The 27,072-nt window shown below is 42.3% G+C and overlaps 1 protein-coding gene across 3 annotated transcripts; it reads left to right on the top strand.

The window, feature by feature from the left end:
- Nucleotides 1-338: 338 nt before the first annotated feature.
- On the top strand, nucleotides 339-25,932 carry ccdc47 (coiled-coil domain containing 47). Of its 3 annotated transcripts, none has more exons than XM_043675365.1 (13): nucleotides 339-427; nucleotides 8,899-9,167; nucleotides 11,969-12,073; nucleotides 12,587-12,761; nucleotides 13,300-13,421; nucleotides 15,080-15,145; nucleotides 15,373-15,474; nucleotides 16,392-16,502; nucleotides 17,528-17,613; nucleotides 18,519-18,577; nucleotides 18,977-19,086; nucleotides 19,716-19,883; nucleotides 21,965-25,932. In XM_043675365.1, the coding sequence occupies exons 2-13, from the start codon at nucleotides 8,910-8,912 to the stop codon at nucleotides 22,043-22,045; spliced, it is 1,443 nt and encodes a 480-aa protein (XP_043531300.1). In that variant the 5' UTR covers nucleotides 339-427; nucleotides 8,899-8,909; the 3' UTR covers nucleotides 22,046-25,932. The 3 variants fall into 3 exon arrangements, with proteins under 3 accessions (XP_043531300.1, XP_043531302.1, XP_043531301.1); XM_043675366.1 differs by lacking the exon at nucleotides 339-427 and adding an exon at nucleotides 5,666-5,748; XM_043675367.1 differs by lacking the exon at nucleotides 15,080-15,145.
- Nucleotides 25,933-27,072: the final 1,140 nt, after the last annotated feature.

Raw genomic sequence — 27,072 nt, 5'->3', positions numbered from 1 at the left:
CCCCCCCGCTCTCTCTAGTTACATACTTCGTTCACCCGAGCTAGTCCCTTTGCCGATCCTCCCTCTCCCCTCTGCCTGATTCCTCTTTCATTGTGTAATGTGATCAGCAAATGTAGAGATACATTTATTGATTTAGGAGTTTTCCGGTTGTCTTCTGAGAATTTCAACATAAAGTAAAGCCTAGCAGTAACCTCCTTGTTAAACTGCCTCAAACCTTTGAAGGTTGACAGTGTGGCAAACGGTTGGCATTGCTGCCTCACAGCGCGAAGGATCTGGGTTTGATTCCAACCTTGGGCAACTGTGTGTGTGGAGTTTGCACCTTCTCTGTGTCTTCATGGATTTCCTGCAGGTGCTCCTGTTTCCTCATACAGTACAAAGCTGTACAGGTTAGGCTGATTGGCCATGGAAAACAAAATTGTCTTCTATGGTATGTGCAAACTCATGGGTTAGCCATTGTAAAAACTTAATGTTTCAGTCAAGCTGTAGGATGCTTTCTTGACCATTGATGCAGACTCGATGGGCCGAATTGTATCTTTTAGCAGTGTAGGGGATCCTATAATTCTTCTTGGAAAAGAAGCTTTGTAATGTACACTGTTAAGTTGTTTTTGATTATGTCAAATGTTTTTTTTATGAGCAAGTTCAGCTAATTTTGTACCACTGTTGGATTGCAGAATTGAGGGAGTTAAATGTTGGAATTTTTTCAACCAGTGTGCCCAGCCCCTGTCATCCCAGGTCAACTGTAGAATTGGATGGGATAGGAAATCCTCTCCTCCCATGGCATCCCAGGGCATTGGGCCTTCCTAAGTCCACAAATGCTGCTGAGTTATTCCAGCACTTTGCTTTGCTTTGTATTCCACTGTGATAACACCACCATGGATATTTCGAAATTAAACATTTGGATTAGTGGTGCCACCAATTAAGCTAGGGGAACATGTTCCTTTTATAGGCATATGCTTTCCAGTAGGTAAAAACACGGACTGCAGAGGCTGTAAACCAAAATCTAGATTAGAGTGGTGCTGGAAAAGCACAGCAGGTCAGGCAGCATCCAAGGAGCAGGAAAATCGACGTTTTGGGCAAAAGCCCTTCATCAGGAATAGACCACACTTGGCAAATTGCTTATTTCGGAATACTGTGTGTGACTTTAATCTTGCAATGTGAAGAGTGACTCAAACCTATAGTAAGAGAAGAAAACTATTCACCCAGTGTTTAATGTACAGCCTTCTTTCCAAAAATGTAGGCATGAAATAGATATTTTCACCACATCAAGACCACGTGTAAAATCTCACCCATTAGAGTCATAGAGATGTACAGCACGAAAACAGACCCTTCGGTCCAACCTGCCCACGTCGACCAGATATCCCAACCCAATCTAGTCCCACCTGCCAGCACCCGGCCCATATCCCTCCAAACCCTTCCTATTCATATACCCATCCAGATGCCTCTTAAATGTTGCAATTGTACCAGCCTCCACCACTTCCTCTAACAGCTCATTCCATACACGTACCACTTTCTGCATGAAAAAGTTGCCCCTTAAGTCTCTTTTGTTTCTTTCCCCTCTCACCCTAAACCTCTTGCTCTAGTTCTGGACTCTCCTACCCCAGGGAAAAGACTTTGTCTATTTATCCTATCCATGCCCCTCATGATTTTATAAACCTCTATAAGGTCACCCCTCAGCCTCCGATGCTCCAGCCTGTTCAGCCTCTCCCTATAGCCCCAGCCTGTTCAGCCTCTCCCTATAGCCCCAGCCTGTTCAGCCTCTCCCTATAGCCCCAGCCTGTTCAGCCTCTCCCTATAGCCCCAGCCTGTTCAGCCTCTCCCTATAGCCCCAGCCTGTTCAGCCTCTCCCTATAGCCCCAGCCTGTTCAGCCTCTCCCTATAGCCCCAGCCTGTTCAGCCTCTCCCTATAGCCCCAGCCTGTTCAGCCTCTCCCTATAGCCCCAGCCTTCAGCCCATTGGCCCATCTGGTCCAGATCCCTTTGTAATCTGAGGTAACCCTCTTCGCTGTCCAATGCACCTTCAAAGTGTCCCCCGGTCTTCTCTCAAGCATAGTGAATGGCAGTTAGAAAGTAGGAGGCCAGTTGCTAAACCCGAGCTGGACTCCTCTAAACAGTTTTTGCATGCTACTCTCTGGATTACTACAATCTGCCCTTGGTGGTGAAGGGAGAATCTCTCCTGGAAATGATAAAAATTAGGAGCAGGAGAGGCCATTCGGCCTATTGAGCCTGCTGTGCTTTTTCATAAGATTTGATTGTGTCTACAGCTTCACGTTTTTGCCTACCCTTCCTTTCAGAGGAATAATTTCTCCTTATCTCCATCTTAAAATTGATTAATTTCAACTGTCTTTGTGTAGTTCTATTTCCTGTTATAAGAGAAAGCATCCTTTCTCAATCCACTCTGTCAAGTCTCATTAGGATCTTATACGAATGAATAAGATAATCTGTTCTAAATTCCATTGGTTGCAGACCCCACCTGTACAAACCTTAAAGGATAACCTCCAGCTCTATCCCAGCAATCAATTGAGAGAACCTTCTTGAATCTGCTTATAAGGCAGAAGTATCCTTCAATAATGAGACACAAAGATGTATGCAATATACCATTTATAGTCTCACCAATGCCCTGTGTAACTGTAGCAAAACACCTCTAGTTCTATATGCCATTCCTCTTGCAATAAATGACTACATTCCATTTATTGTCTTGACCATTTGCTGTACCTGCGCACTCTTTTTGTGACTCGTGCTGTAGGATACCAAATTTCCCCTCTACCTCTGGCGTATGCAATCTCTCTCTCTCTTTAAATAATATGCTGTTTTTTACTTATTTCCTGCTAAAGTGGACGAGTTCACATTTTCCTACATTATACTCCATGTGCCAAATTTTTGCACATTCACTTAACTTGTCAAAATCCCTTTGAGGACCACTTATTGTCCGTTTAATATTTTAGTCTCTTACTTGTTATGTCATCAGCAAATTGAATATTTGGCTCCTTTATCCACATCATTGAGATGATTTGTAAATTATTGAGTGATTCTATCTTCACAAGACAGTATCTTGACAGGCCTCTCTATCATATAGTGATTTTGTTTGAGCTGGTTGCAGTGAAAAAGCATCTGTGGGTGTTGGTGTGTGTTAACAACACTTTTAGTATCCCTCTTAAGGTAAGTTTTATAGCCAACTAGTAGCACTGCTCCAGAGAGAACATTTCCAATCTAAATGTATACCACCTGAACTTGCGTTCAGACACAATAGAAAACCATTTTGTTGGCCTTTTACATAAGCACTTGCCAGAAAAAGAAATATCTGTACTACTTTCTCAAACAAAAGAGCAAAGGTGCAGGGTCATGAAGACCTGTTGGACATGAAAGCTCCAACAGACCATTGAGTAATTTGATGGAATTGATTGATTCTCAACCTCAGATATTTGGTATGTGAGGTAGAGCATAGGTTGAGACATCTGGAGAGAAGGATTTGCTTCCCTTTCTATCCTCACACCTTGTATGGTTTAAAAACAAATCTAAGACATGGTAAACGAGGAAGCAAAGATTAGATAACACCAAGTGACAAATTGAAATAATTCTCATGTTACATTGGCTGCAGTGCGCAGGCAGATTCTGCTCAATTATTGCTTGAGGTTTCCTGCAAACTAAAGAAATTGCCATAAATGCCTTCACCTTGCATGAGAATGGCAGTTGTTGGATGCTATTGGGATGACAGGTATTGGATATCATTGGGGTGCCGGTTGTTGGGGTGCCAGGTGTTGGGGGTCGTTGGGTTGGCGGGTGTCGTTGGGATGGCGGGTGTTGGTTGGCAGATGTTGGGCATCATTGGGATGGCGGGTGTTGGGTATCGGGGTGGCGGGTGTCGTTGGGGTGCCGGGTGTTGGGGGTCGTTGGGGTGGCGGGGGGTGTTGGGGGTCGTTGGGGTGGCGGGTATTGGGCGTCGTTGGGATACATTGCCTGATTGGGGTTGCAATGTCGGTGATTGAATGAAGTTTGTGAAGAACCTGTTGGAGAAGAGAGCAGGTTGTGATGATGAAATGGAGAGATCTGTGGAGAGACAGAGTCTTGAATTGAATGTATTGGTGTCGTGGAGCTAATGGAGATTAACCAGTACAGGATTACAAAAGAACTAAGAGCAGTGTAGGCTATTTGCTCCACATGCTTGTCCATTCAGCAAGACCATGGCTGATTTGCCCCAAGCGTCAAATCTACTTCTGTGCCAGCTAGCCTTCAGAAAACTCTGGGATAGAGAATTCTAGACATTTGATCGCATGCAGTCAGGGGTTTAAGGCTCATATAATCTGGATAATATATTAAACAGCACAGATTTGAAGCTCAGTTAACATCTGGGTCCTGACAAAAGGTTTCGACCTGAAACATTGACTTTCCTAATCCTCGGATGCTGTCTGACCTCTTGATGAATTGTTTAGTTCTGTCTAACATTTCCATGTACCCTGCAATAAATCCTCCTGTCTCCACCTGTAGTGGACCCATATTTGCTCTCGCTAAGCTTTCCCTTTTTACATTCCTAAGGAAGCTTGTATCAACCGCCTTTATGTTTTTGGGTCCTTGCATTGTTTTCCTCTTTATAAAGTTAAAAAGCACACAACACCAGGTTAGAGTCCAACAGGTTTCATTGGAAGCTCACTAGCTTTTGGAGCACTGCTCCTGACAACCACCTGATGAAGGAGCACGCTCCAAAAGCTAGCTTGTCCATCCCAGTCCCACACCAGCATCTCCGAATCATTCCTTTTTATCGGTTTCTTGGTTCTGCTTTGCTGGGTTCCAAATTGCTCCCAATCTTACTGCTTTTTCTGGCGTTACTCTGAGCCACCCTTTCGTGTAATGCAATCTTTAGCTTATTTAGTTTGCCACAATTCATTCACCCTTCCCGTTGTGCCTTGGAAGAATGTGTATCTGAAGTGAATTATATAGTAATATGTTAAATACTAGCCGTTGCTTATCAACTTCAGGTCGTCGATGGTAATACCAATCCACCATAGCCAGTTTCTCCTTCATACCTTCAGTGTGTCGCCTTTTCAGATTTAAGACCTGAGTTTCAGAATTACTTATTTCATGTTCAATCTTAATGTGAAACTCTGCCATATTGTAGGCACTATTCTCCAAAGGCTGCGCTACAGGGTTAGTAAGCCCTACCTATTTACATCTAAGAAAGCTCAATCCCTCGTTAATGTTTCAATGCACTGCTTCAGAAGCCCATCCCTTTTGACCATTATCCATTTGTTGAATTAGGCAGCAAGAGATTGAGATTTAGAAAGTTTTATTGTAGGTCTATAGTTTAGTACTAACACAAATGTCAACCTTACCATCTAGGCCTTTCCCTGTTCCGAAGCCAATCTTCACTAAGGAGGAGCCAAACTCCCTTCAGTGTAGGCAAGTGTGAGGTTTGAAACAGCCGGGGGTAGAAATTATATTGTAGCTGTACAAATGGTTGTTTAAATCACACCTTGGGTTTTGTGAACAGCAAACATAAAAAAGGATATGCTAATTAGCCTTGTAAATACTCACTGCATCCTCTCCCAGGGTTAAGTCACAGTGGATGATCAGAACATTACATTCCTTGGAATTTGGAAGCTAAAACAATAATTTGATGCAAACTTCCAAGATATTAAATGGTGATGCAAAAAAATTATTTGTTGTCAGTCCTTTAGACAAGACCCTACAAACAACTAAAGCCAGACCTTTGAGGAACGAAGCCAGAAAAACTTGCATTCATAGGTGCCTTGATCAGGTATATGCCCAGCAAATAGTTCTTCTAGTAGAATAATCCATAAGCAGATGGTTATGGTCTCAAGTTAAGGGGTGATTGTTTCGGACTGACTTGAAAATGTCTTCACTTTGGCATTCCTTGACTGGAGTGCTCACGTAACAAGTCAGTTTGGGTTGAGCTTAATAATATATTTCGGAGATGGAAAGAAATAGAAGGACAATAGGAAGAGAGGCATGGTACAGCCTTTTCCAGGAGGCTGGCCAGGACAACTTGGAGAAATTCCATATGAGCTCTTGGACGAAGGCTCTTTCCTGTTCTGGATCATGCCTGCCGTTAAGTATTTGTGTATGTAATCAACTGTCACGGCCAGTCAGTCAGCATATTCCTGGGTTTATTTTGGTGAACTGAGACGTGCTGTTGACACAGTCCAAGTTAAACCAATGGCTTTTCAAGCCTATTTTATTCATTTATATGAGCACTATTGGCCAGATCAGCATTTCTTGCCTGATTCTAATTGCCCAGAATGCAATTAAGAGTCTGCCACATTGCTGAGAGCCTGGAGTCAGGTGTATGCCACACCAGGTAAGGACGGCAGATTTCCTTCCCTGTGCACAATTGGTGGTTACGAAGGGTGGGTGGGTGGATGTGTGTTAAGGGGAGGTATGTGGCTGTGGTGATGACAATACTTTAACCCTTGTGTTCCACAGTTGAACGATTGTTGAGAGTATTGTTTTGGTCAGGCTGTTCCCAAATGCTGCTGCCATTTTTGGATTGTTGCCATTTGTTCTTTACTTGAACATTTGATGAATGCTGTACTGAGTGATAAACTGATGGATTTATCACTTTGAGAACATTCTATGTTCTTCCAGTTGAAATAATAAGCAAATATAAGGACATCATTGTTATTGAAAACACCTCCAGCTTAGTTTTTATGCAGGAGAATTCCGAGGGCAGAGCAAGACTGAATTGCTGCTCCTATTATTGTTTGAGGAGCCCTGAGTTTTGTTTGTGTCCTGTTAGATCATGTAAAGGCAGGACCTGTCAGCTTCTGATGGGCAGTGAAGTCAATGAAATCAAAGAGGTAACAGACTGGCCTCCAGCATTACCGCTCTCCACCAGCAGCATTTTTGCAGTTGGAATAATCTGGTGAGAATTGGAAACATTGGCTGAATGGGCGATCCAACCTCAGATGCTGTTGACCCAGTGCTCATATCTTGAAGCAAAAATGTTTCAAGTTCTTTTCATCTCTGTTCTCACATGCATACACTTTTCTCTTTGGGGAATTGTTGGAAGAATGTGCGGGCTGGTTTTCAGCCTGTTAAACCAAGTCACCAACACTCCTGTGGCCGGCAAGTCCTGGTGGGGGCTTGAAGATGGACCCTCTGGTCCAGAGATCGTGAAGCTCCAATGTCTCAAAACCTTCAAGTATTAATATGTGAGTTACTGTTAGTAAATGTTGTTTCTGTTTCAAGCCAAACACTAGTCAACAGCAGCAGTTTTTCTTTAATTTAAACCGTACAATACACAGTATACGTTTCCAAGTGAATCCATATTTTACCTCGTGACATTGGCCCAAACTCCAAAGCAAGTTTTCACAAGTCTTAAATATTGTCCTGCAAGGTTTCTGAAAGTGTCCATTGCCCACTTTAAATGTTTTTCGGATCGTACGATCTGGTTTATGCTAATGCTGGATCTTCAGAGGAGTTGTTTAATTTGTTCCACTCATCTGCTCTTTCCCCAGTAGTCCTGTAGACTTCCTTTTCAAATTGCATTTAGTTCCTTATTGAAAGTTATTGCACAATAGGTTTGTTCTGCTCTTCTGGGTAGTGCATTTCAAATCACAGCCCACTGCTTACATTTTCTTCTTTCGATTATGGTAATTTTGCTACTAATCTCAGTTTTCTGTTCTCTGTTTACCAATCCTTCTACAATGGAAGCAGTTCCTTTATTTACTTTATCAAAACCTTGCACAGTGTTATTAAATCCCTGCTTGACTTTCTTCACAACAAAGAGTAATCTCACTTTCTTTCCATCCCCATAAGGCCCTCATCACTCCTTTGACAGTGGCATTGTTAATCTTGATGTGTAGGTGTCAGTGTTGGACTGGGGTGGACAAAGTCAAAAATCACACAACACCAGGTTATAGTCCAACAGCTTTATTTGAAACTGTATGGAATCTAATCTGATCTAATCAAACCTCAGATGCTGTTGACCTCGAGCTTCTATCTGGAAGCAAAGATGTTCTCACATGCACACACTTTCAGAGCCCGCGACAAACCACGACACGCCTGTTGGACTATAACCTGGTGTCGTGTGATCTTTGAGGTTGTTAATCTTGATTATCAGTGATGAAAGCTAACATTGCTGCTGCAGATGGGCATGTTCATTGAGGTGCATTTTTAGTCATTTAGTTAATTAATTTGAATGTATGTTTAGTTAGGATTTTCTCCTGGGTGTGACATTTGTGAAGTACCTTGTTTTCTGTCTTGAATGTGAACTGCCTCTACCTGATGCAACCATAAGATATCTGCATGAAGTGATAACCTTGTGTGCAGCATCAGGTTGCTTGCTGAATTGTGAATATTTGTTCACTAAGGGGTGTGTGCAAAGAATCAAAATCCACAGGCTATGCAGGTATACCAGAATATGAGATGGTAGCAGAATTTGAAGATCAAGATTTTTGTTTTCAAGGCATTGGGACATCTTGAGCTACAGGTCAGATGAGTATATACAGTACGGAGTTCGCAGGTTAGCAGCAGACTGAGCTTTCCTTTGAGTCCCTTAAAGATGTTGCAAGATCTGTAGCTTGGATCACACTTTTTCCAGCATTCAGCGTGTGAGAATGTTGATTGATTTCATCCTGTGTGTACAAACTTAAGCTTAGAACTCAGCCACTGAGGAATAGTGTCACATAAAGGCAAATGGATTTCTGATTGTTTGCACCCGCCCCAAAACTAGTCATGTGGCTTACAGCCAATAGAAAATATCAACTGAGATTGACAACTTGTTGTTACACAAGTGCAATGGGGCAGTAGAATTGAGGTGGCTAACATGGTGATGTGGATCATTGATACCATCATTGAAAGACTGATCTTACGGTACACTTAAGAACCTGCTGTGTTGCATGCACGTTTTTTTGCTGTTGTGTTCTGAACCTTTGTTTTCTTTCAGACTGAAGCATCATGCAGTTTTACCTTCTGTTTCATCTCTTGCTGAGCTGTGGGCTTGCAGCTGGCAAGTTTGAAGACTTTGAGGACACCGATGACATTGCTGATTATGATGACAATGACTTTGCAGAGTTTGAAGACACAAGTGAGGATGTACCCCAGGAAACTGTTCAGAAGGTCACTACTGCTCAAGATGATGAGGAAGAGGCAACCGTAGAAGTGGAGGATCAAGATGAAAACCAGGAAGACTTTGAGGACTCAGATGTTGCAGGAGTAAGTGACACATCCTGGGACTGCTGAGAAGTGCCTATATTTTTTTTGCATGCAGAAATATTGAACCAAGATTTTTGCTGTTCTCCAATATACAGCATTGATCCATGTAAGATCCTGAGGGAACTTATTCGAGCGTATGTGGAAAAGATATTTCTTATTGTGGGAGAATCTAGAACTACAAGTCACAGTTTAAAAATAAGAGATTGCCCATGTAAGAAAAATGATGCAACGATTTCTCCTGAGGATTGAGAGCATTTGGAATTCTCTTCCCCAAAAGACAGTGGATGCAGAATCTTTAGATATTTTTAAGGCAGGGGTAGATTTTTGAGTACCAACGGGATGGTAGATGATTAATATTATGTTGAAATGCAGAACTGTGGGTGCTGAAGATCCAAAACACAAACACTCTGTTTTTTCTCTTTTGCAGAAATGTAGAATTGAGGTTAAAGCCAGGTCAGCCATGATTTTTTTGACTGGTTGAGCAACTCAAAGTTCCTCTTGTTCCTCTTTCACGCAGTGCTTTGCTGCCTGTACAGTTCATTGGAACAGGAAAGGTTGTGGTAATATTATGTTCCAGAACACGTGCATGTCTTTCCATTCACCAACTAGGAGAAAGTGAGAACGGCAAATGTTGGAGAGTCATAGTCAAGCCCTAGTGTTCTCCACCACATCAGTCACTTGATGTATAATCCTACTCTCCACATCCCTAAATGCTTAATGTTCCTCATTTTTGACCAATCATCAAATTCTGTAAAGGGTTCATGAGCACTTTCAACACCAGCTTCTGTATTTTTGCCAAATTGCAGAAAGGAGTTGCTCCTACCCTTTTTATTTCTGATACTGAAACTGGTCTCTCGACACCAGTATGTAGTGGGGTGAAAACAATCTTATTATTTGCCCATCATTATCCCTAATAATCTGAAAAGTCTTGAGCTCTATTTGAACAAAGTCTTAGCTTTACTCCATAGCAGTCTCAGTAATATGATCAATCCTTCCATTATCTAATGCAAAGGGGCGTTTTTAAGGACCACTTCACTATTTAAGTCCTGTGTTCTCGTGCTGTCTCTAATTAATACAATTTTCTCTCTCTCTGATCCTTCCCACCTGGTGATTTCATTAACACTTCTGGCCAGGCTGTAATTATATTTTAATAATTGCTTTAAGTTCTGAAGTTCTGTTTTGGTCAATGAGGACTATTTTCCTGGTTTTGTTTGTTATTCTCAGTGCAAAACTTTGTAGTAACTTGATTTTTTTCCCCAGTTATAGTTGATATACACCATATTTGATTACAATATGCGGTTCCAATTCCTCTTACCCTTATCCAATTCCATACTGAGCCAGTGCTTCCTTTCCCACCCAAGCTGCTGCATGAATTGATGATTTGTTTACAATATTAGTGCTGCTATGGTAATGAAAAAGCATTGTTCAATTTATTGGCTGATCCTGAAGTGAGGGATGAGCTGGCCATTTGGTCACAGCCTAGTCCACCATTAGGTAGCTGATTGGTGTCAACTCCAATTGCTCTCATGGAAATCTATCACTGTAAGTTCTCAAAACTGAAGCTGACTCCCAGCACTGAGAGATGTGGGAGCAGCACAGCGGGTTTTTTAAAGCATCCTGGATGTGGCCAGTCGCACTGTCCCTCATCTACCAGGATAATGTAGGGAGAGCATTACCTCTCCATCAAACATATGAAATACCTGCGTTCCCAGTAATCTAGGCGAAGTTGGTTCTTCATAAGCTTGCCTTGAATTAGAAGCTGAAGTGGTGCAAAGCCAGTTTTGCTTTGTATTGATCCAACATACCGACATCTAGCAGTTAGGGTATGACGCTGACCCTGCATATATCGACCCAGAAAAATGAGCCAGATTGTGACTACACATCACTATCTAGTAGCCCACAGCTGATTAACAGGTGAGATGCGCAATGGATTTGACTATGATATCACTCTCTTACATCTCCATTCACTCACTCCCCTCAAAGGAACCAGATTTAATAGCTTGTTGGTATGCACATAGTGAAATGAGCAATTCCGTTGGCACTAAACGCTAACATGATGAAATGAACGAAAGAGAGAGTGAAAAGAAAAACTAAGCAGGTAGCTATAGGGTAAAGAATTTAGATTAGCCCTTTTCTTCATAAAGTATGATTTATGAATGAATGTAGATTTGTGTTTATTCATGTGGCAACCTTTCCGCCCAGCCGGTGGCAGAAACAACATTGTAAAAATGACACTGAAAACAGACAAGGGTCAAGATTAGAGTTGTGCTGGAAAAGCAAAGCAGGTCAGGCAGCATCCTGAGCTCATTCCTGATGAAGGGCTTTTGCCTAAAACGTTGATTTTCCTGCTCCTCGGATGCTGCCTGACCTGCTGTGCTTTTCCAGCACCACTCTAATCTTGACTCTGATCGCCAGCCTCTGCAGTCCTCACTTTTGCTTAGTTGGCAGAAACAGACAGCTGAACTAAATCAGCCTTTCTACCTCTGTATTTACAACATGGTAATTTTCAAAACTGCAATTGACCCAATGGTGCCTAACCAGATTTTTTGAATAACCAATTCCAGAGTTTGCAAATAATCAATTTTCAGCATCAGTTTTTCATTCAAACAAAATATTTAAGTTTATTAACAATACAGTAATTTTATTTGAGTAAAATTAAACACCATAATAATCTAATGGGTCTATGCTATAAACCCAAAAACCTTGTTTTCAGCCCCATTCGCACAAATGACAAAAAAGGGAAAATAAAACTTTGTGGTACGTGGGTTTTTCTCTGAAAATACCGTTTTTTAACGAAACAGGAAGGAGATGCAGAAGGAGAGCCATTTGATGATGAAGAATTTGAAGGCTACGAGGAGGTGGACAGACCTTCCAGCAGAAGCAAAGATCCGATTAAAATTGTTAATGTAAGTACCCAGAGACAATCACACCACATGTTGTCTCTGCTGGTAATTGAGTGACCCACAGGGAATTTGCAGTTTGGTAAAGGAACATGGTGTATTAGCTGGGAGGCACCCCAAGCCCCATTCGTAGCTGATCCCAGCTAGGCCCCCAATTCCTGACACTGCAGTTTCCTTGTGGGGGACAAAAACAGCTCAATGTCACTGGCCTTCAAATACATCACTTAAAAAAAAGTCCTATGTAGAAAATGCACAAGGGCAGAATCTTGGCTGGCTTGAGTTGCACGTTACCTAGCAACGCCAAGGTTGCTGCTGCGGTATTTTGGTTAGAGAACAGGACATGAGGCACAGAACAGAGATCCCAGGAGTCAGAGCTGAAGGTGATGCTGGGGAAGGAGTGTATTTCCAAGGGTTTGGGGTTGGTGCTGGGATCCTGCAGATTATTGCGATTGGGTTGAGTGTATTGTCTTTCATACACCAGTTCACATTTCTGATTGTTGTCCTCCTGACCTCGGTTAGGTCCCGCATCATCTGCAGAACAGCTGGGAAAGCTACTACATGGAGATTCTGATGGTGACAGGCCTGTTGGCTTACATCATGAACTACATCATAGGCAAAAACAAAAACAGCAGGCTGGCTACTGCGTGGTTCAACTCTCACAAAGAACTGCTGGAGACTAACTTTTCCCTTGTTGGTGAGTGCCTGAATGACAAGCTGTTTGCTCAGGGTTTGTTCTGTTGTTGAAGATCTGATCAGTGGCCACAGTGCTTGTGCTGTTAAGCTCTGCAGGTGTCACCACCACTTTCAGGTGAGTAACTGTGCAGCGCAGTGTCCTATAACACAGGAGGGCCCAGGCTCCACATCTAGAGGATTCAGGAACTGAACCAAGCTGACCATTTAACAATGACCAGGAGCAGGCACCACAGTGGACTTTTCTTTTTCCTAGGCCTTCCTCAGCCAGGGCAGCAGGCATCAAATGAAATTATCTAAGCAAGACAGTAGCTTAGTGATATTCAGATTGGATCTGTCCAACCACTGGATCTGTACTGCACTTGGTAGAATGACAAATCAGTAGATGCACTTTGAATAGGCAGTGGTTTTGGTTGATTAGAGTAATAATAGGCCAGTGTTTGAATGGTTTTCCATTAACAGTTCCCTCTGTTGGAATGGATGGGAAGCTGGGAGTGTTTGTTGCAAAGTATAGCAACCGATGAGATTTTATTTGTTTGCAGGAGATGATGGGATCAATAAAGAACCCATCAGCACAGGGAAACTGACACAGGAAAATGAACATATCTACAACCTGTGGTGCTCGGGACGCGTGTGCTGTGAGGGAATGCTCATTCAGCTAAAGGTATGGGAACCTGCTTGAATCTAGCCTTTAAGACCTCGATCAGGGATTTAAGTTGTGAACAAAGTGAATACACTGTTCTTTGGATTTCCACAATTCACATATTAAGTATTCTTTTGTTCTACTTGACTTCAAATTTGATTATCATCGGCATGAAGAACATCTGGGGAAGGTGGACCCGATGTCAATCAGTGCACTTGCTCTGAATTTGTGGTTTTATCAGATGGACTGAGAAATTATAAACCACAGATAAAGGACTCAGTTAAAATCAAATATTCTTAAGTATGAAGGATCACATTGATTGAAATGTTCTTCAGGACAAAAGGCATTTATTTGAAGTGAGGTAAAGGATTAAATCTAACCACAAAAGTTGGCTATCTGAAATAACACAAGACATTGGAAATACACAGGTCAGAGAGTCATACAGCACAGAAACAGACCCTTCGGTCCATTGTCTATGCTGATCAAGTTTTCCAAAACTAATCCCACTTGCCTGCCTTTGGCCCATATCCCTCTAAAACTTTTATATTCATGTACCTTCCAAATATCTTTTAAATGTTGTAACCGGACCTGCCTCTAGCACGTCCTCTGGCAGCTCATGTCACACATGAACCAGCCTCTGTGTGGAAAAAAGTTGTCGCTCAGGTCCCTTTTAAATCTTTCTCCTCTCACCTTAAAAATATGCTGCCTAGTTTTGAACTCACCCACTCAAGGGAATAGACCTTTACTATTCACCTTATCTATACTCCTCAGGATTTTATAAACCTCTATAACATCACCCCTTAAACTCCTAGACTCCAGTGAAAATAGACCCACTCTATCCAGCCTATCCTATCAGGCAGCATCCAAGGAGCAGGAGAGTCAATGTTTCGAGCATAAGCTTTTGCCTCTCAACCGCTTGGGATACATTTAATCTGTTCCTGGGAATTTTATCTACTTTCAAGCTGCCAGAATGTCCTCTCTGTCTATGCTATTTCTTTAATCGTATTGCAGCTCCTCTCCCTGATTCCTATGCGCATATCATTCCCCTCACTGATTTCAAGTTCTATACTCTTCTAGAGCTTCTGCTGTTGTGAGCTCTTGCTATCTGCTATGAGCCTCCCTTTTTCTCTATCCAATCCTGTACATCGTCAAAATCCAGGAATTGCTGGATTCATTTGGCTTACCCTGTTCCCTTATTAGAATACATTGGTCCTGTACTCTCCATATCACCACCTTGAATGTATCAAGTTAGTGAGGAAAACTAGGTTAGCATTGCAGCTGGAATTGGTAAACCTGTGAATGAAAATCTAAAAGCAGTGGTGAAGAGCATAAATAGACGTAGTCTGGAATACGTTGGTTGTAATCAATCATGGGGAAGGTACACAAAGATGGAAATGTGTTGCTGGAAAAGCGCAGCAGGTCAGGCAGCATCTAGGGAACAGGAGAATCGACGTTTCGGGCATTAGCCCTTCTTCAGGAATGCCCGAAACGTCGATTCTCCTGTTCTGCCTGACCTGCTGCGCTTTTCCAGCAACACATTTCCATCTCTGATCTCCAGCATCTGCAGACCTCACTTTCTCCTCGAAGGTACACAAAGCACATCTGTGGAACATGTGATTCCCTGCAGATGAGAAAAGTTTGTTTGCTGCTATTGTAACCACATGTAACTTCTTTTCTAGTTTTTGAAACGGCAGGATTTGTTAAACGTACTTGCAAGGATGATGAGGCCAGCCAGTGATCAAGTGGTACGTACGGTAACAGCGGAGCAGGAGTAAGCCATGAAACCTGCTCCACTGTTCAATATAATTTACTTCACAGTCTCATTCACTCTGCCTCTCTTACTCTGCTTACCTGTCTTCCTGTCTCCCACATATCATTGCTTTGCAATATGAATGTGTTTCTTATGGTAGTAGTAGAAGTGAGACAAAACAAACTTAGTGGAAATGAGATTTTGTTTTGATTCCCTCCGTAGCAAATCAAAGTGACAATGAATGAGGAAGACATGGACACCTATGTGTTTGCTATTGGATCACGGAAGGCCATGGTCCGGATGCAGAAGGAGATGCAGGATTTGGTACGTAATAATAGACCATCCTGAGTGCTGTAATTTTTGATGGATCGCTTATAGCATTTGGTAAACTGGCATGAATGTATGGATTCATGCTGGTAGTGTATGCCACCGCCATGTGATGTATTAAATCCTGATGCAGTTAGCACAAATTTTATGTTTCAGAAGTTGCGATTTCATCATTGTAACTGGTACACCATTACTAACAGTCCAGTGCTTTCAAGACACAAGCGTTGACAGCGTTGGGTAATGCTTTCCCTCCCTTACACCTATCTCAAAAATGGAGTTGAGGTGTATATTAGCCACGACCTAATTGAATTGCTGCAGGGAATCGAGAGGGCTAACCTAATATTACTGCATATCACAAGTTTAACGTTGTCGAAAATCCAGTTATTTTCCTGTGGAGGAAAGGATGGCAATCATTGAGAATATTGCTGTTTAATTATTGCTGAAAGCACAGATAGCAAACAGATAAACATAGACGCTAGCCGAGTGCTTCCTAAACGTAATCCCACTGTGATCCCATTTCAAAGCTTGAAAATTGATGTGACCCATTAGTCAGAACTGAGAGCCATTAGAGTGGGAGCATGGCTATGGTAATTTGGTTCAACCTCCATTATTGCCTTGGGTTTTGTGGTCCCAACATTTGAGCTTAACCTGCACTGCACATGTAAACTTTCTGAAATAACATCAATACTGCTGGCAATCAGAAGGTAAATTTAATATCCCTTTTTACACTGACACTTCATCAATGGCAGGGAAAATGGTGGCCATCAACCCTTCCCTGATTGTGTTTATTTCTGTTCTGTTAATGACTAAAAACTTACTCCAAGAATAACCTCTGGCCCTCCAATTGTTACCTGAGTGATGGTGGTTGCTGTTTGTCAAAGAGCTTTTAAACACACTTCTCCTTTCTCTTCTAGAGTGAGTTTTGCAGCGATAAGCCCAAGTCAGGGATTAAGTTTGGGCTTCCTGATTCCTTATCGATCCTGTCTGAGATGGGTGAGGTAACCGAAGGTATCCTAGACAACAGGGTGAGTGTACTGAATTGTGGGTGAAGTCAGAAGTCTCACAACATCAGGTTATCGTCCAACAGATCTAGTTGAAATCAAAAGCTTTTGGAGCACTGCTCCTTTGTCAGGTAAATTGTGAGAGAGTTACGAGTTAAGTACCGAACTTGTATGGATTCAACAAAGATTCTCTGCTTAAGTTACAGGTATGATTAGATTAGATTCCCTTACAGTATGGAAACAGGCCCTTCGGCCCAACAAGTCCACACTGATCTTCCAAAGAGTAACCCACCCAGACCCGTTCCCCTATCCTATATTTACCCCTGACTAATGCACCTAACACTATGGGCAGTTTAGCATGGCCAATTCACCTGACCTGCACATCTTTTGGATTGTGGGAGGAAACTGGAGCACCCGGAGAAAACCCACACATAAAGGGGGAGAATGCGCAAACTCCACACCGACAGTTGCCAGAGGCTGGAATTGAACCTGGGTCCCTGGCATTGTGAGGCATCAGTGCTAACCACTGAGCCCCATGCTGCCCCAGGTACCAGCTGGATTTTCAACATTTTCTGCTTTTATTTCAGAATTCCAACATCCATTTTCCTTTTTGTTTGAAACACTTCTGGCCAGGTACCATGCAGCTGAGAAGCAGATTAAAGCTCCCTCACCATGTACTTGTCAATGGAGTCCTGCCCTAATCTGGCGAGCTGATTCTCCACAATTGCTCTATCTTTCTCTGTTTGCTATGTCGTTGCAAACTGGGAACTGTCTTTTTTATAGCAGCGTTCTACGCAGCAAAATGGTTCACCCCACTGAATCTATTACATTACAATTTGTGCTCAGGCTACAGTTGTGAAAGTGCAGTATCCAACTCCTTGCGTGACCGATACCTTAGTAGGCAATGCTTCCTCTGTGCCAGTCCATCCATGCTTCAGTTTATACAGCGATAGTTTTTCATAAGAGTTCTGTTTCTTAGCTGTCGTCAGGTACTTTCTAGAACTTATTGTCTGTTAAAATATCTGGTTGTTTTCTTTTGCTGATCCCAGATGGTGCATTTCCTGTCCAGCCACGCTGACAAGATTGAGTCTGTTCATTTCTCGGACCAGTTCTCTGGGGCTAAAATTATTCAAGAGTAGGTATTACTGAGATCAGCATGAATTATTTATGTGAACTCTTAAGGATTTTGTAATTGTCTGATTCTGGAATATTGCGAGGTTGGGGGGGTGGGGGGAAGGGTGTTCATTCACAGCGTGGGTGGAGCAATGCTGACATGTTCAAAGCGCTTGGTGGAGGGTCCAGGGGCATTCTGAGCCAGTTTGAAATTTGGGATGGGTGCAGGGATGGGGGTGAACCATAGTCAGCTAATCTGTCTGGGGGCAGCAGTCGGAGACTACCATGAGCTTCTGAATCCCTGACCTAGTCTGGAAACCGTTATCCAGGTTCCTGGTGATGTGCTGTTATCAGGCAATTTGACCAATCTGTATTTTGGCTCACGGTCTTGGGAGAAGGACTGGATGTCACTGTTTGTCTGTGAAATCTGTAGCCGATAACACCTTTAGGAAGCAAGCATGCCCCTGAGGACCCTGGTCTAGATTACTGCTACATTAATCCTACAAACCAACAGCGTGAATCGGTCATTCAGCCCACCGTTCCTACTTCATCACTTGTTAACATCATGGCTGCTCAAATTGTAATCTCCAAATCTGTATTCATGCCTTGATAACTTTTCACTTTTTCTTAAGATCAGAAATCCTCTTAACTTCTAATGGGAGGTCAGAAAATAAAAATCACTGGAATGCCATGGTGCAGAGCTTGTGTTTGCGACTAGTGACAATGCCTCAAACCTTTCAGTTTTGGTGGGAGAAGCAAAGGGGTGATGAATTGTTGCTGCACTAAATTAAAATCAATATGTTTTAGTTACTATATATTTATAGTTTAACTAAATGTGGAATATTTAGCACTGTGTCCCTTGTTCATAGTTAGGAGGAAGCTTCCTCTGCGCCTCTTTAATTCTTTTTTCCTCCCCTTTTTGTTTAGAGAGGGTCAGCCCCTCAAGCTGCCTGACACTAAAAAGACCCTCCTGTTTACATTTAATGGTAAGTTATTGGGGAAGACGTTTGTGCAGCCTGTCTACAGTTAAGGGTAAAATAAAAGCAAGATGCTGGAAATCTGAAATAAAAATACAAACTCCGTTCTGGCAGTTTCTGTGGAGAGAGAAACAGAGTTAACATTTCACATCCACTATGACTCTTCTAAATTCAGAAATTGACATTTAAACCTTGTAAATTAAAATGGGAACAATTGAATAAAGATTGTATTGATGCATGATAAAGCTTTGGACATGATGGGCCAAACGGCAGGTCCTGGAAATTCAGGCCAGTCCTGAGATCAAGTCCGTCCAGTTTGGATATTTTAAGCCATGAAGCTGTTTCTGGTTGTATAAAGTGATTGACTGTGATTGAGGTTAGACCTTGATGCATGTTTATTCTGCGCAGTGCCTGGAACCGGCAACACTTCTCCAAAGGATATGGAGTCCTTGTTACCGTTAATGAATATGGTTATTCACAGCATTGACAAAGCAAAGAAGTATCGTCTGAATAGAGAGGTGAGAGGACATTTCACGTGTTTTGCTTCATTGTTCTCAATGCACAACTGCCCCAGCAAGACTTGTTACTTTCACAATCGTCCAATATTCTGTTAGACTGGAGAGACCAATTTGTAGTTTGTATGTCCATTCTGATTCCACCACCACATTCTCCCTCCCTCCCCACATGACCGCTGTTTACGATAGCATTGAGGTTATATAGTACCACTTAGTTAATCCCTCACTTTCATTTACATGCTTCAACCCTCAATGACTTTGTCAAACAAATCTGTTTACTTTGAATTTGATAAACATGTATTTGCACTTGTCCTGTTGAAGATACAATGACCATAAATATCCAACAGCGATTATGTACTAATTGACATTAAAGATACTCTTCCACCTCCTTTTATACCACCTTGACCCCTCCTCCTCCAACCATCGCTTCCACTTCTCTTTATACATTTATGAGAGGAAGGATTCACTGGCTGGGCCAGCATTAATTGCCTGTCACGAGTTACTTTTAAGAAGGTGATGGTGAACTGCTGCCTTGAACTGTTGTCTGTTTGGTTTAGGTTTCCTTTGCTCCTAAGTGCTGTGTGCAAGTAAGTGCTTGATTTTCTTGCATTCCACCATCACCCCTCATCCAGGGTAAAATAAAAGCTGATAAGAATCGTGCTCGTGTGGAGGAGAACTTTCTAAAGATGACGCATGCACAACGTCAAGAAGCTGCGCAAACACGCAGGGAGGAGAAGAAGCGAGCGGAGAAAGAAAGGATCATGAATGAGGAGGACCCCGAGAAACAGCGCCGACTTGAGGTACAAACTCCTTCTGGCACTGCTCCAACCTTGTCAGTCACTCGTTTTGCTTTTCATTTCTCACTGCTTCATTCAAATCCATCTCATGTGAGTTTCTGTGGTCTCTGTCTGATCATTTCTGGGCCTTATACCTTTGTCCTGTCACTTCACAGCAAAGTGGCTGAGTTTGATGCTGCTGGCTGACGTCACCACGCAGAGAGGATTTGAACCAGAAACCTGGTCAATGTAGACCCTGCTGTGCTGTCATGAGTCTACCTTGCCTAATCCGAAGGTTCTTACCAGTTTGCCCATCATAAAGCCACAGTGTATTTGACATGAGCTTGCTGCTTGATGCCTGTCTGTTCAGTGTGTGTGTGTATATTGGAGGAGAGAAACCTGCTGAAAGTACAACTGAAGCATAGGACAAGTCTATTACAGCAGGGTTACTGTGTTCTTGGATTTAGATGGGGAGTAGCAATGCATACCCTGCGGTGGTGTCAGGTGCTCCAACTGAGGCAGAGTTAACATTTGATGCTGCCCTGATTCTTCCTAATAATCTGTAATGTAGGGGATAGCAGGTTGGCATGGCGAGAAGACTGGCTGGCTAATAGAAAGCACAGTGTAGGTGTAAATGTGTCTTTTTCAGGTTGGCAAAATGTGCTGCAGGAACCTCAACTGTTCACAATTTATATAAATTATTTAATGAAGGGACAGAAGATATGTTTGCCAAACTTGTTGACAACACAAAAATAGGTTGGAAGCTAAGTTATGAAAAGGGCAGGAGGTTACAAAAAAAAAATAGGTGGACAAAAAATGTGATTATTTGGGTATAATGCAGGAAAATATGAAGTGGCCAACTTTTGGTGGAGAACAAAAAGCAAGCGTATTATTTAAATGGTGGAAGGTTGCTGTGGTATGGAGAGGGATCTGGGTATCCTGATACTTGAACCACAAATAGTTAGAATGTAGCTCCCACAAGCAATTCGGAAAGCTAATAGAATGTTGCCATTTATCACGAGGGGAATTGAACATAATAGGGAGGTTATGCTTCACTTATAGAGGGGACTGGTGAGACCGCATCTGGAGTACTGTGCACTGTATTGGTCACCTCCTTAAAAGAAGGCTGTTAATGCGGTTTATTAGACTACACCTGGAATGGTGTGTTGCTGGACAGGTTAAGCTTGTACTGTGTCTGCTGGAGTTTAGCTGAGTAATTAGTGACTTGATGGCAACATTTAAAATCCTGAAGGATCGTGACAGCATGGATATGAAGAGAATGTTTCCTCTGGGAAAATCTAAAACCTAGGGGTCATGTTTAAAAATCAGGGTTTGCCCATTTTAAAACTGACATTGGATAAAATTGTTTCTGTGGGAGAGGTTGAGAGTCTTTGCAACCATCTCCTTGAAAAGGTGGTGGAAGCAGAGTTCTTGAATATTTTTAAGGCTGAAGTAGAGATTCTTGTTGAGCAAGGGGGTGGAAGGTTATGAAAGCTGGGTGGGTCTTGAAGTTGCAATCCAATCAGCTATGACCTTATTGATTCAAAGGGGCTGGGGGCTGAAAGGTCTACTCCACCTGATTTATTTTATTCATTCTTAGGAATAATTTATAATAATTTATGGATCCATACACCTTGGTAACTGGTAACATTTTGAAAGTTATTCATTCATGGGATGTGTGTGTTGCTGGCTATGCCAGTATTTATCAGTGACTTGCCAGTCATGTCAAAGGGCGGTGAGGTGTTCTGATGTGGAGGAGCTGGTGTTGGACTGGGGTGGACAAAGTTGAAAATCACACAGCACCAGGTTATAGTCCACCAGGTTTAATTGGAAGCACTAGCTTTCGGAGCAACACTTCCTTCATCAGGTGGTTGTGATCACCTGATAAAGAAGCAGCGCTCTGAAAGCTAGTGCTTCCAATTAAACCTGGTGGACTATAACCTGGTGCTGTGATTTTTAACAGTGAAGAGTTGATCACTTTGCTGTCATTGTTGGTGTCCCTTCTCAGCCTCGGTTAGATAGTCACTGAGGTGTGAGGTTTGCTGCAGGGTTTCCTTTCCCCTCTGTCCCTCCAGCTGATGTATTGGTGTGTTCTCCCATTGCAGGAGGCTGCTCTTCGCCGTGAGCAGAAGAAACTGGAGAAACGTCAGATGAAAATGAAGCAGATCAAAGTGAAAGCAATGTAGAACACCCAGCTGCCTGGAGGAGAGGAGGAGACTGCTTCCTTGCCAGAGCTCAAACCCACATCAAATTGAAATGTTTGATTTCATGGAAAAAAAAAGTAACCTCAGGGCACCTGGATAATAATCAGCAATTTATACAGCAGGCTCCACACCTGCCACTTTTAAAAAAAACACTTGGCAAAATTAATTTTCCTCCCTCTTACTCTACATCCCACCCTCGATTCTGCATGAAACTCGACAGAGTGGCATTGGGACTGGATGCCATCTCATCCAACCCCACTCTAACTTGCCAACTTCAAACAGAGCTGGATATGAAACCTTGAGTTTAAGCTGTTGATTTACAGTCAGCCATAAGCCAAACAGTAGACTCTGTTAGGGACTTTACTGTGGTACTTGTGGGTGGGTTCATTGATCCATGGTTTTATCTCCCAATTTCCAGATGGTCATCAATGCAGACCTCCGTTAAATTTATCTCAGACTGTTATCTTTATCTGTTTACAGGAGTAGCTTACTGATTCCCTTGTTGGCTGGTGTCATTAGTGAACTGGTTTAGCAACACAACACAACACTAAGGAGTAGATTAGGAGCTTTGGGGTTAGCTTGGTTCAGGTTTGTGCTGAAGATGCATTGAAAACACTGAGTAGGGAAATCACAACAGGCATTGAAGCCTGTCAAAGACAGGCCTGGGTGATAAAGTGTTCAGCAAGGTGTGTGATGGACTCATCACTGATCAAAGTTGAACTTGGAGAGGGCCACATTAGGACAGTCCTGCATTTGGGAGGAAAACATTTGTCAGAGATTCGCCACCTTTGTTTCAACCCCCTTCCGCCTAGTCCTTATTTTACTGGAATTCCACATTTGGACTTCAGGCAAAGGTAAGATTAGTACTCGTTGAACAGTCGACCAATAAATCTTTCAGGAAGAAAAGTCACTTAAAGCCATTCCCACAACCAAACCTTATGCCAGCAGCCGCTTTAAATAGAGACAAAAAATGAGTGGTTGAAAAATAACCCCTTGGCATGTGGTAGAGATGTTGCTGCTGCTATATTAGGTCTGGCTCCAGTTTAAGGTGCGCAGCAGTTCCTTTGTTCAAATAGATATTTTGACATGTACCCAATGTTGGACCTGCCTCTGAAGCACCTAAGCTGAATTAGAAATGTTTCAGTTCTCCTAGAAGGGTGAACTTCTCTCCACTGCAACCACTTTGATGCACTTCCCACTCAATCAATATCCAGTGATTTTAGGAATAGGATTTTGCAAATTAACTTGAAACTATTCAGATGTAGGCATGGGTGCCTTTCAGTAATACAGGAGCCTGGTCATCTCTTGTCACTTTAATTATCCAACCCATCGGCCTTTGAAGCTGAGAACAATCTCTGTGATGGACAAGGTCAACTGGTGAGTTGGCTGTGTTCTCGATACTGTTTACTGACCTCTTGCCCCACATTGGCTCCATGTGGGCCAACTGTCGACAGCCAGGAACTACACTGGCATTGGCAAATTGCTAACTGAAAAACATCAGTGTATTTGCAGGTGCCATCCTTACCAGATGAAACAATCCTATAAAGAAAAGAAGAAATGAATACAGTGGCACATCTTAAAAATCTCTCTGTTTCTTGGGTATTGGTTGCCCTTGTTAGTGGGCGTGTTGAAGTGGAATGTGAAGGTTGACCCTCAGGTTTAGGATGAGGCCCACCAAGTTGTGCTGTCTCTCTGAATACGCGCAGTCAGACAATCCATTCAATCCAGTTGCTGAACTTCTCATTGAAACAAGAGTTCTGGATGTAATATCGCATACTCGGGCCCAGTTAACAGGAATATGGAAATTAAATATATTTGTCCTGTGACTGTTTTCGTCCAGGTCTGGACTCTCCAGTTTTGTTCCCAGAATAAAGGTGATGTTATTTTGTTCATGTGGAAAATTGATATCTGACACTTGGATGTTTTCATGTTAGCCATGAATGAACACCCAACCCAAACGAGACTCCCATTCTGTCTGGTGAGCTTATGTTAATATTTATATTTTAATACACCTCTTTCACTTGTTACATGGAGCAGGAATGACCCTGCCCTGTACTGGCTTACCACATCTTGCCAGAAAGTGAAAAATACTGGATACCAGCCCAGTTTATAGGCCACTTCTGGGTAAGCTGTGAACACAAACTAAGAGTAGGAATTTGTCAAGAATGATCATGGAGGTGAAAGGAAGGTCTGGGCATCATTGCCAGATTCCTATCCTATTGACGAGCATTTTGCACGCTGGGTACACAATAATAAGAGAAGGCTAGTCAGTCCCTTGAGCCATTTTAGCAGATTATGGCTGGTCTGTACCTTGACTTTACCTGCCTTTGCTGTGTATCCCTTAATACTCTTACTTAATTGACCTTTGTTTTGCCAATTTGGGGCAAGAGTTCCAGGTTTTAGTTAACATTTGTATGAAATGTACTTTCTTATCTCACTGTTAAATGACCCTGTAGTGCCCAGGGACTGAATTTTGTACTTCTGGTATATGAAATCAGCCCAAATATTGGACACCACAAGGAAAAATGATAAACCAATTATTCAATGTTAACTAAATGCTTTCTGCCTCCATAAAATAGGGGGGGAGGGGGTAATTCAGTTAATTCCACAATGCCAGACTAGATTCTACACGTTTGTAATGCACCAGCTTAATTTTAAGGGAATATGTTTGGAAGTTGAGAAAGCTAAGTTGTGTATTTGAGACACTACAATTAGTTCAGAATTGTCCAGTTTGTAAGGGTGTGCAGGCAAGTTGCATTGACCTGAAGGCACCAGGGTTTCACTCCTTGTTTTGGCCAGAAGGTGGCAGGAGAACAGCAGTTTGTATGATCAGCATGTGATTGGGCGAGGGTGGGTGGAGTGACGGGGAGAAGGGGGCGCAGAGGCAGGAACAATGATCAGCCAGGCAATCTGCTGTCCATTAACCTCTGATAGATGTCTGTGAGAAGGCAAGAGTGGCCTGCAGTGGTGGTCATTAGCCTCTGAATCACCATTTTGATTGATATGTGAAGGTTGACTGTTTATAATAATGAAGATGCTGGGGTGGACAAGGTCAAAAGTGAAGCAAGGCCAGGTTATAGTCCAACAGGTTTTTTTTAAATTGAAATGACCATGCCTGAGCAAGGAGCGGAATTCCAAAACCTGGAAATTTCAAATAAACCTGTTGGACTATAACCGATGTTTGATTTTTGACCTTTATAATAATGAAAGGCTGGTGGTACAGTAACGTGAGAGTTGGCATTTACAAGGAAGGAGAGGGGAAATGGCCGAAGAGAGAAAATCAAGAGTTCGTGTACTCTGCTTCAACATTCTTGGTGGGGGTTTTGAGGGGAGCGTGCTGGGAGCTGTGCAGAGTCTGTGACCTTCTGTAAATCTGGTCACTCTGTTAATTTGGACAGAGTAATTTTTTTAATATGGAAAGGGGCAACGCACTCTCGGAATTGTGCTCTGGAGTGGTGAGCCAATGCTCACAAGTTTTGCGAGTGATTGACCAGTCAAGGCTGTACAATGTGTTTTTATTGATGGGTGCTGCTAGCTGACCAGTATGTATTGCCTGTCTCTAGTTGCCCTTGAGAAGGTAGTCGTGGCGCTGAGCTGCCTTCTTCACCCACAATGCCATTAGGGAGGGAATTTTAGTTTTAGAGGGGGGTTCCTATTGCTATCCTGCACAAACCTGTTTCTCCTGGCATTCCATGTCCCACTGTATTCTGTCCAATACTGCAGTATAGCATGAGGTGGACGGAAGGGAGGGTGTTCACTGAATATTTTTGTTCTCCAATTTATTTAAGTAAATGGAATGTTACTGAATCAATCATGGTATGTGTGTGGTATGCATGGACTGAATAAAAACTTTTATATTGCACTAAAGATCTTCCGTTTTGTAGATTGGTCTTTTCCTTTGGGATTGAGCGAACTAATTTCCATCTCATTTTGTAGGAATTTTTTATGTCCATTATTTCCTCAGTAAAACAGATGTTTATTTTCTCGTGAGTCTTGTGCTGATCCAGTTGAGGGATTATTAGTGATGAATTAAACAAGTTCTCTTTATGAGACCTATTATCCATAAGGAGTGATAGAGCACATATGTGAACCACGTTTCTCTACAATTCCTTCCTGACATGTTGAGTGCTTCACATTTTCTGCTTTATTTTATCATTGTAACAATATCCCTCAAACCTAACTTCAAAAACTACCACTCTGTTTCAATGCGATGTTGTTTTTAAGAGTGCAGAACTTCCTGTCATCCCGAATTGGAAATCAAGACAGCTGGTGAGAAATGTAACAATGTTTATGCAGTGATCATTAGGGGTTCGATTTGGACTATGTAGACTTAATCTTCTGAGTAAATCAGGAATGGAGATCCAAGACTTTAAACAGGAAGTTTAAAGGACTTAATTAATTCTATAATGCAGTGCAACATTAGTGCTGTGCTTTGTACTTGCAACTAATTTTTCAAATATTTCCCCAGGTAAATGAGTACAATGGAAACCTATTGAAAATAGGAGCAGGAACATGTAGGTCATTTGACCTGAGTCCATCCTGTGTGATCAAGGCTGATCCTTATCTTGATGCCAGACTCCTGCTCTCTCCCTTTGAATTGTTGGAACGTTTATCTATTTCATACAATTTCCAGTCATTGAAGATGCACTGACAGATGATTTGTAATCCAAATACTTCCTCTTCTATCAGAGTTCTGATAGCAGGTCTGTTTTATTAGGTTTGCAATTAATATACTGGTCAACGTTCAGGTTAGAAGGAAGGATGCTGATTTTGTGATACCTACCGAGCAATGATTGAATATCTCTTGGGTAAACGTTGGAAGTCTAAGTACTAACAACATTTTAAACAAAACCTTTGTGGTTGCTTTGCACACTTTTGAAGAGGGAAAGCATGGGATTCACATCTGTGTGTACACATTATGATTTGTATCTGTTCTTCCTGCTTGAAATCATAAAATCCTTCATGTGGAAGCAGGCCATTCAGCCCATCAAGGAGCTATTTTCCCTGGA

Source organism: Chiloscyllium plagiosum, chromosome 33 (assembly GCF_004010195.1).
Source record: "Chiloscyllium plagiosum isolate BGI_BamShark_2017 chromosome 33, ASM401019v2, whole genome shotgun sequence".
Taxonomy (NCBI): Eukaryota; Metazoa; Chordata; class Chondrichthyes; order Orectolobiformes; family Hemiscylliidae; genus Chiloscyllium; species Chiloscyllium plagiosum.
This window is presented reverse-complemented; position numbering and strand designations above follow the sequence as displayed.

What these genes read in the sequence shown, in the direction of transcription:
- ccdc47 (XM_043675365.1), top strand. Translation starts at nt 8,910, where the DNA reads ATGCAGTTTTACCTTCTGTTTCATCTCTTGCTGAGCTGTGGGCTTGCA. An exon ending in ATCCGATTAAAATTGTTAAT is followed by an intron (nt 12,074 to 12,586) that starts GTAAGTACCCAG and finishes GACCTCGGTTAG; the next exon opens with GTCCCGCATCATCTGCAGAA. An exon ending in GGCCAGCCAGTGATCAAGTG is followed by an intron (nt 15,146 to 15,372) that starts GTACGTACGGTA and finishes TTCCCTCCGTAG; the next exon opens with CAAATCAAAGTGACAATGAA.